Raw genomic sequence first — 10,550 nt, forward strand, 5'->3', positions numbered from 1 at the left:
CTGGAGGTGTGTCTGTTTAAATGTAAACACCTGTGTGGTATTTATCCATTTTGTTTACATGAGGTCGGTTTGTGTTTGTGTGTCTATGGTGTTATTTAGCCAAATGTCATCTTGAGCCTCTGAATATTGATAGTCACACCTGGACTGACCTGAGAAATGCTTTGGGGCAGATGACGTCCACACTCTAAGGTTTCTCAGCCACAGTAACATGACATTCTTCCTGTCACACTGGTGACCTACAAGCAGGGTCCAATTACATATAACGCTTATCAGTTAAAAAAAAAAAATATATATATTTTTCATTTATTACATTACTATTTAATGAAGATTTTGGATTTACTGAAAAAGATTCTCGTCCCGTGACAGACCTGATGCGGGATGTACCGCACCTATCGCCTGAGAGCGAGAGATAGGCTCCAAGCCTCTGAGGGATAAGCAGAAACAGATAACAGATGAATGGATGAAAAAGCATGCTGGAAACTTTGGATTGGAAAAAACTCTAAAAATGCATTTTAGATTGTGGCATCTAAGCTGAGTAGCCACAAGAAAAATCAATAAAAAATGATTAGCATTGTCTTATAAGCACACGCTGGGCCTTTATGTGCCCATCTCCTCCTATTTTGTTTCTGTAAGGGCTGTTCATTTGCTCAGTCTTATTTATTTTCTGCTTGACCCTGAAGTAAATGCATTATGGCAACAGCAAAATCAGAGTTGAGGGTGAAATTAAAAGACATAAAAAAAAACAATTAAAATCGACTTGAGATGTGAAATGTGGTGTTGAAGGATTTCCTGCAGCCTTTACAAAGGTAAAATTTGAAGATTTGCACAAGTACTTCTACATAGCCGCCGTACAGATGTGCTTGAATGTAACACAGTAGGATATTTTCACATAATACACTTCTGTTTGTGGAAATATGTGACCGCTATTGAAAAAGGTTATTGACCCTTTCTGTGCCTTTATCTTGAAGGGAATTTTTTTTAGTGCAGGCAAAATGGCTTGGGCAACTGCAATTACTCCCTTTCTAAAATGCAGAAGTTACATAATGAACCAGTTTCTCAAGACTGATTCACTTGCTTCTCACTCACTTACACTTGTCTGTGCAGTTGATTTAACATCAGCAGCAACATTTTGACTACGGTAAGTGAGTAATGAACCGCAGTCTGTTAACAACTAAGTTAATCTTGTGCTTGGTTTTATTCAAAGCGGTCTTGTTAACATAACTTTTGCCGCTTCACACAGTTCAATAAATGCAAAACAATGGAGAAAATGTAAACACTGTTTTCTTAGTTTGTGTACAGTGTCGCAGCTCTGGAAAAGAGCCGTTTCAGGATTCCACCAACCCAAAAGTATTCATCAAAGCCGCCTTATGTCCGTGATTATCTTGATTTCCCTCTGTGAACTTTGTCCTCTCAGAGGGGAGGGGAGTGGCTAAACAGGTTTATGGCAGCCCGTGAGCAAGTTTCTAGGCAGACCATTTGCATGTCAAAACTGGAATCCACACCCTTCTCCTGCAGACTGCTTATCATGTTTAGACACCTCCTAGGCTTTGTCTCTTCCAGCGAGCAGACAGTGACATTTCCAAATATTGAACGTACACACAAATAAAAAGGGATTTACTGGGAGCAGACGAGGACTTCCACAAAGTTCACAATCTAAATGTAAGTCACCGTTGTCACTGTCACTTTCAAAATTAGCTATCTGAACTCCGGGAGGTTTGTGATTAAGTGTTTGACTAAGTAGGCTGTTTGTAAGGTTAGGATATGGTGTATAGCTGATTTAAATATGAATGTGCTGCAACAACAACTGCTCAGTCTTTTATAGTTAGAGATTTACGTTTAGTGTAAATGCAGCACAGCCGTGAGGAAAGAATCTGCCAAAATTTAGCTCAAAATGTAAATACTTGAAAGCAAAGACATAAAAGCAGAGCTTCTGAAATAGTCTGTAAAGCCTGATAACATAGAACAACTTTCTATGATTTGTTTGTAGTGAAAGCTACATCTGCATAACACCAGCAGTGAAAGTAAAATTTCTACCAAGGCTTTCCTCATACAGGTTGACAGCCTTACAGGAAACTTGGTTTTCCGCTCTGAACGCCAGACATGCCGGAGAACAACAACAATCATTTCTGCTAATAATATGTCCTTCTCAAAGAGAAAAGCTTGAATGTTTGAACGGTTTCTGTCTGACTGTTGTTTATGTCTGCTGTCATCCGGTAAGGTGTGTGGGGATTAACAATTCAGTGTTCTCAGATGTGAAAATACTTTGACGAAGGTCTTCTAATGAAAAAACAGGACCGCGCCAAACAGTTAATCTAATTCTCCTTTCCTGTCAATAAGAGTAGAAACAAGTGTTGTATTGGGTTTCAGTTTATACTGTGTGCCAAAGAAAGTTTGGCTCTATCACAGAACATGTCAAGAGAAATGGTTAACAGTGCTGTTACTGTCAACACAAGCTGTCTATTCCTCGACAAACGTCAGTTATTTTCATTTGGTTTTATTTCACCTGTCTTAAGTTTCGAAAGCGTACCACAAGTGTAGTAATATCATTGCAGCCCATGCGCTGCCAGTCATCTCTGTCTACGAACAGGTTCAGTGTTTGATGAGTCAGATTTCATGATGTGGCTTGTTAGGGAGGACTTGCATTTAACTATAAAAACAGCAGGTGTAATAGCATAAGAATTCCCAATTATACTGTTTGTGATATTAGTAAGAAAGTAAAGAATATGAATTGATGTGCTTTACGACTCGATCGAATCGTAGACAAAATCTGTCACAAGTTCTGTTTACTACTTTCATCTATTTAAGGACTTGCTGGTTAATTATATATCAGGTCCAGAATAACACTTCAGACTTCAGACTAATAATGTTTTGGAGTAAAATATAATAGCTTATGATTCAGCGCTGTCAGTTATTCATTAATCCCAAAACCATTATTATTTCCTCTCCCAGGAACTTATTGTCAGCCCTGCTGCAGCTTTAAAGACACCGCAAAGCATCAGGAACACACACTTAATTAGTCCCACGCTGTATTCTGTGTCTTCAAACTCCTTTCGGTCAAAGTGATTGCAGGTTTGTTTAGTTTACATTCAGATTGTGTGGTAAAATCGTGTTTCTGTGTATTTGAACACCTGCTTGCTTTCAAATTCAAATGTGACTGACAGGAGAAGTGAGTATCATTGACCATCCTGTGACAATTCAGTGTTCTGCTGGGAAATTTTCAGATTTGTGTGCGCGTGGATGTTACTCAGACATGTACATCCCACCTAGACCAGACCAGGCACCCCCACCCCATAGCAATGACGCTCCTTGATGGCAGCAGCCATCCCCAGCAGGATGCAGCCTGACACAGACACACACACAAAAATGGTTTAGGAACAACTCGTGAAAAACAGCACAAGGTGTTGACCTGGCCTCCAAATTCACTAGATCCCAAACTGATTAAGCATCTTTGGGAAGCGCTGGTACAAGCCTGATCCACAGAGGCCCCTCCCTTAGGTCCCAAAGGCCCCCACTAACAACATCCTGTTGCCAGACACCACAGGACACCCTCAGAAGGCCCATGTCCATTCTCTGATGAGTCACAACTGTTTTGGAGGCACAAGGGAGACCTACACAATATTCGGAAGGTCATAATGTTAGGCCTGATCGGTGTATAATGCTGTAATACTCTACTTTTTTATAGTAGATTAACAATATGACCTTCATGTGCTACGTTAGTTAGAGGAAGTACTTGGTGTTATTAAATTTACAAAGAGCCAACATTGTCTACCCTGTTGTTATGTTTGTCCTCTGATCCTGTTGCATCATTGATTTCCATTATCTGTGACAGGTCTTACTGAAACATTTGGAGCGATGGAGTCGGAGGAGTTTTCCCTGCTGTCGTCCTTGAGGGGAGAGTTTAAACCGGAGGACTACGTTCAACCTCACTATAAGGAGTCATATCGAGTGGCGATCGATCACCTGGTGACCGGCGGCAGAGACTCTTACCAGGAGTTCCTCAAGGGAGAGCGCATCGGGAGCTTCCTCTCAGAGGATGAGCTTCTCTTCATCACGGCAAACGCACAGCAGCTGGTGCCACAGAACGCCACGGAAGAAATCAATGGTCCATCGGATAACCAGTCATCCTCAGGGACCTACTGGCCCACGCACTCTGATGTGCAGACGCCAGATTTAGACATGGGATGGCCAGAGGTCATGCATGAAATGCTGCAGACAAATGTAGATCTACTCTTTCATCCGCCAAGACAAAACAGCGCGACCATTAAAGAGGTGATCCGGAAGCATATTCAGGATGCAAGACAGGTAATCAAAAGACACACAGGAAGTCTCTGTTTTCAGACACCAATAAACTAGCCAACAGTTTAAAGTCCAAAGGAAAACCTTGTCTAATCTTTTGTCAGATTTAGAGACACGCCTAATATCTTGAATATCAACATATTTCTGGATATGCGCAAATATCGCAGGAACAATCTTCTCCAGCAGTTGATAGAAGGGGATGTTTTGTGCAACGGAACGTCGTCAGTATGTCGCAAGCACCTTTCCCTTCAAGGCAGTTTCACGTATATTTGTTGTTCTCGGCTTTCAGTGCCAAGGAGTGTCTGCCGGGGTGGATGAGCTCAAAATCTGGTTCTGCAACTCGCCGTAATGGGAAGAGTGTTTGTGTGCGTGTGGGAACCATTTAGCGCTGCGCTAGAGTCATAACCTTCCCGGTTCACACCTATCTTGATTCTCAGACTGTGTCAAGATGAATCATAAGCCACCACATTGTTGCGCAAAATTCTGGTAATGGGACAATTTGGTTTATGCGGCTCGTAATTAAACCAATTTAAGCAGCACGTAATCCAAAGAGCTTATGAAACCTTCTACGCACCGTTAAATCGACTGAAGTGAATGCAGATAGATACTATTTTGAAGGGTTTGTGTTTATGTGCCTGCATGCCTTTTTGAATGTTTGACGCATGATTAAGAACGGTAACACCTTCTCATGATTCATTCAGATGGACAGGCGTAAATCCCAAACAGGGAGTTAAAAGAGGGAAGCAACTTGCAATATATTCATACGTGTTCATTACTTGCCACTGGGGCACACTGTCACGTTGATATTTCTTGTATTTTCACACTGGACATCATCATGAATAAGTTTCACTGCAGACCTCGATGAGTCTGAAGTGAAATTGAAGATCAGAGAAAACTACTTGGTTCGCCAATCCTCACAGAAATGTCCTGGGAGTAATAGATACAGATTTGGGCTCAATGTGTGTTCTCATTATAGGTTCTCTGTAAAACCGTTGCTACTTTCACTACCTGCTTTCATTTTTGCTACTGGCATGTCGGATGTCGGACTCTCATTCACTGCCAATGTTATTCATCGCTTTATTAAGTGTAAATCACACTCCCTGTGTTCTTTGGCATGTTGAATCTTGACTGATCCTGATTTTCTCACACAGGTCATCGCCATCGTGATGGACACATTCACGGATGTAGACATTTTCAAAGAAACCGTCGACGCGTCCATAAGAGGAGTCCCAGTCTATGTGCTTTTGGATCATTTCCATTTGAAGAGTTTCCTCACGATGGCTGAAAATCAGGATGTGAAAATTCAACAGCTCAGAGTGAGTTTAACGTTTAAAGCAGGGGTTTTCTAAATATGTCCTTCTCAGCGGTAGGATACAAGCAAATATAATATTAATGTAGTGAAAGGTCGTTGTTAAAAGTGCTTTTGTCTGTTTTGATCATTGATCTTGGCTTAAAGCTACACGTGTCCTTTTCCCTTCATTTTTTATTTTTACTTACTGAAAGTTGACTTAGCTGAAGGCCTTGTTCCTCGTGTTTACAGGGTGGAGTCATAATCATTAAAGGATTTTAAAGAGTCACACCCTTAAAATTCCCATTAAGTTCACATCACACGTCAACAACCACTGAAAGACTCCACAAAATGTCTGAATGATCTGCACGGCATGTCTGTTCTCCTCAGATGTATATTTGATGGCCGGTACTTACACCCCCTGTAAAATTTAATAGTGGATTTTTTTTTTCCCCTGACATTTTCTGTTTCTGATCACAGAACATGAGGGTGCGCACCGTGAAGGGTCAGGATTACCTCTGTCGATCGGGGGCTAAATTTCACGGGGCAATGAAGCAGAATTTTCTTTTGGTCGACTGCCACACTGCCTTTTATGGCTCATACAGGTAAACAGAACTGCAATACAATGAGAGCTCTGGTCGAGACCAATAAATGCTTTCGTGAAGCAAATAACCACATTTACTGTCACAAAATAATCGCTGTCATCATTTCTTATTGATGTGTTGTGAAGTGGTTTGCGACCAAACTTTGTTTTTGAATGTGGAAATAAAAATGCGGCAGCACTTAGAGGAAAGAAAAAGATGTTTTAGTACAACAGATTTCTTTTTTGCTTTGTGCGTTACCTCAACACACATCAAACAAATAAATATTCATGCATTCATTTTTGTTTTCACAGCTTCACTTGGTCGTCTGAGAAAATCCACCTGAGCATGGTGCAGATCATCACGGGACATCTGGTGAAGTCCTACGACGAGGAGTTTCGAACACTCTACGCCCGGTCAACTGTGCCCGCAGAAGTGTCTCCACCGGAGGGCTTATTTCAACGAAATGGGCCACACGGACAGCAGATTTTGCCACAGTCTCACTCTGCCCCCAAAATTGAGCGAAGGAATCAGTTGAGGCAGACTTTGGACGCAGTTTATCGCAAGACCTGGGAGAGGAAACCTGACACGAGAGACATTGACCAGAGGCTCTATGTAGAGGAAAATAACACATTTGGGCCTTTGTTTGAGGATAGCATTGGTGTTAACAATCATCCATCCCAGATTCAGTCTACAGAGGCAATGAACTTCTATAAAAGGCACAGCTATGCTGGGGAGAGGCAAGATGAATGCATCCCGCAGAACGTCTGGCCTAGAGGGAGTAATTACAATCTCTCTAGAGATACAGGAAATGTGTCAAATAAGTATTTACAAGTACCGCAGCTATACAGAGGTCAAAACATGCGTCAGTCTTACAACGGCACTGACAAACAATTTCTGTCCGTGCAACAGAACATACCGACATTGGAGAATACGTCCAAGTCGTTCATGCGCACATGGAGGATAGACTCTTACCTCAAAAACCCTGACGTCCCATTCGGGGACTCTTGTGACTATTTGGACCAGTTTGAACATATGGATAAAGCTAGCTCGTTCAAGCAGGGAAGGATGAGGTCCTCTCTTGTTTTCAGGCCCACCATACCAGAGCACATGGAGCCAAACAGACACATGAACAGTCCTTCCGCTGGTGTTGGTCCAAACACTCCTATGCACTACTCCTCAATGCAGTGCAAACCAGTTGCTGAGAATAGATTAAATAATGAAGAGTTAATGTTAAAGAAACAGGGTCTGCAGATGTTGGATGACTACCCCAGCAATGCAGGCCATGGTCCCGGTAGAAACACTCACCACTCCATATATTCCAGCTTAGGCAGACATAAAGGTAGACAGGTGATCACAAACCCTGACATCTTTGATGACAATTGGTACAAAAGGCACAGCGTGGCGGATCCAAGATCAAACACTGAGTACATAGATGAAACAGGTTACATGTACGGAGCATATGCAAAGATGGAAGCAAACAGAAGCACAGCAGGACTTAATGCACAGAATGGAGGGTACGGGTCTAAGCTGAATGAAGATCAGAGGTCTGTTTCCCAGTATGACTTCAAGAGTATCACGGACACAAAGAGCCCCAGCCCTCACATTTGGCAGGAGCCACCATTGAGGACTGTGTCTGCAGCAGACCTGGAACTGAGCAGCAACGATTTGACAGACAAGTGCAACAGCACGGGGTCCCAGCATTTTGTAAAGAATAGTTCCAAGAAAATAAAATCCTTGCTGAACATAGCAGAGAAAAAAGAGGATTCGATCAGGACCCTGGAAACGCCTAGTCTCAAGTCATGTGACAGCACGGATACCTTAACGGCAGAGGAGGAGGAGGACAAAACATCATACGGAGAACAAAAACATCCTCAAACCACTGCAAATTCTGTTAAGTCCTTATTAGAGCACCACAGGAAGGGGCCAGAAAACGATCAAAAATCTTCAAAGCCGGAACCGGAGAGCTCTCTCACCAAGGCCAACGCACAGAAGAAACCCAGCGTATTTGAGAAAAGGGCGAAGGCCGGTCTTGACTCAGGCGGTTTGAGCAAAGATCGAGGAGCTGAGTCTCGCGCGTACAGCAGATTTGATCCTTTCTGCTCCATTGAAAAGAGGCACTCTGTGCGCTCTGCTCACAGCTCTGGAAACGCGCACAGTCAAGAGAAAAGCAAAAGCCTCCCCAAAGGTGAGGCAGCGACTGAACACAATCTCAGCAGGGCTGCAAGAGGACAGCATGAAAATAAACTAGAACGATTCTTTCAAAGGGTGGGAAATCTCATTCACAAGCACAAGTAGTGACAGCTGCTTCAGTACACCACGCATCACGTATTACTAATGCACATTTGAATGATAAAGTTTATGTGAAGCTATGTTTACTTTGAAAAATGTTTTGGTTTTTTTAGCGAGCAGAGTTTACATTTAAACCTCTACCACATGCACTGACAAATTCAACTGAGGAAAGTATATTTTATATGAACACATGCTGCCCATGTTTGTTTTGGTTATTATAAAGGACTACTGTCAAGCTGCTTCCGGGTCTGTCCTCCAGTGGCATCAACCTTCGCTAAACATTCAGACCCTGCCAGCTATGTTTACAGAAGCCTGCGCTAGCGGTTGTTTCAAAATGTCAGATGTGTAAGAGCTGTAGCTGCAGGTGTGTAGTCATGCCAAAGTTACTGCAGGTTTGTCGAAGGTTTGTTCCACTGGATGGAAAATCAAGGTAAAGGCATCGCAAATGTTGTTTCCGTGCAAGTTTTTCATGTCGCATCATGTCGTGTGTCGGAAAGGTTATGTGAATGCTACGGGGTTTGCAATAATGCTGTCAAATACGTTGTTTACATAATAAATGTCGAAACCATTTTCATCAGGCTTTCATCAGGCTTTCCTCTTCAAAAGACATCATGCGAGGGTTTGATGTAGCTATTGCGCCTTGAGGTAAAATTCACTGCGCCCTCGGCAGCCGCACGGGGAAGATTCAAGAATTTCAGGCCAGCAGGCCATCCACTTAACGCAAAGATGTTTACACATTGTTAAAATGTCTCTCCTATGACAAACATAATCACTGACTGTGGTAAGTTCTTTTGAATGAATGTGCCCCGCTGAGAGGTGGTTAGGCTTGGTGGCGGAAAGATTGTGGTCTGCTTTAATAAAATGCTGCAAAATATGATCAAGAAAAAAGGGTAGCCGTCAGAAGAGGATAATTTACTTCAATTCTTTTTTTTCCCAGGAAAACAAATAAATTATACTGATGTTTTTTGCAACTTGTCAGATATATTGATAAGCACAATTTAATGACAGAAAATGACATAACAACACAATGTTAAAGGCATTTTCTGTTGGAAAGTAACGTTAATTTCTAGGAAACAGTGAGGAAGCAGAGAGCGACACGGCCTCCGGTGTAAAACATCACTTCATGTTAATAAAACTAAATATTAAGTTATATTTTAAGATTTAATGTTGCTTGCCATCCAGTCCTCAAAGGTCATATATGATCCTTTTTAGTGTAAAGTACTTTTGATGATTCTGGTGAAATAGCGATGAGAATGAGGGATGACCGTGCCTCATGTTTACAGAGTAGCCAAAGAAATAACGCGCTCATTTTTTTGCCTGGAAAGTCAGTCAATTTGACAAATTGCAAAAAATAGAAATCAATTAAAGAAAATGGTTTGATGAATCGTGAGCAACTGGGGGAGCAACTCTGTCCCTTTCAGGTGGGGATCGCTGAAAGAAAGAACTTGAGAAACTTTCACTGTGACGGGATGACACTGACAGAGAATCATTTTAGACATTTCACGCTGACAGTTTAAAGAAAAAAAAAAGATTGCTGAAGAAGAATAGACAGGAAACAAACATCTTCGACTGCAAATGATTATCAAAAGCCCGTTAACAAAAGACTGCAGGCAATGACAGATGTTGAACTGTCAAAACGGATAAATCTAGAAAATTTAACGATTGCTTGTTGTTTTGTTAGGGTTAATTTCTCTTATAGAACGTGTTTTGTTCTTTCACTGTCGTTCTCTGAGACTACATTTCATTGAATATGCGCTGCTTCTGAGAAAGAACCTCAAGGTCTTTAAGCGTTACTGTGAAGTGCAGTAAAACGGGAGTCTTTAAAAAAATAACTAAATATTGCAAACTTGCCATCTGTGAAGCTTTATTTGGTCACAGCAGGAATTAACCTCGAACAGCTGGGAAACTGCAGTGATTAAAGTATTTCCTTGTAATTAGTATCTTGTTAAAACAGCGTCGACCATCCATTTATTGCAAATCAGCATTTACATTTATAGACAAAGAGACAACTATTGACTTGTGACTGAAGTGAAACTAAAATGAAATCTTCAACATAAATACATAATGTGAGCAGCATAAATAATAGATTTTCT

General features: G+C 41.6%; 1 protein-coding gene across 1 annotated transcript; it reads left to right on the plus strand.

Annotated features, from left to right (window-relative positions):
• Positions 1-1,181: 1,181 nt before the first annotated feature.
• Positions 1,182-9,031, plus strand: fam83b (family with sequence similarity 83 member B). Its single transcript, XM_084561978.1, has 5 exons — positions 1,182-1,659; positions 3,830-4,302; positions 5,448-5,612; positions 6,065-6,189; positions 6,480-9,031. The coding sequence occupies exons 2-5, from the start codon at positions 3,853-3,855 to the stop codon at positions 8,461-8,463; spliced, it is 2,724 nt and encodes a 907-aa protein (XP_084418104.1). The 5' UTR covers positions 1,182-1,659; positions 3,830-3,852; the 3' UTR covers positions 8,464-9,031.
• Positions 9,032-10,550: the final 1,519 nt, after the last annotated feature.

Source organism: Chelon labrosus, assembly GCF_963514085.1.
Source record: "Chelon labrosus genome assembly, chromosome: 15".
NCBI lineage: Eukaryota > Metazoa > Chordata > Actinopteri > Mugiliformes > Mugilidae > Chelon > Chelon labrosus.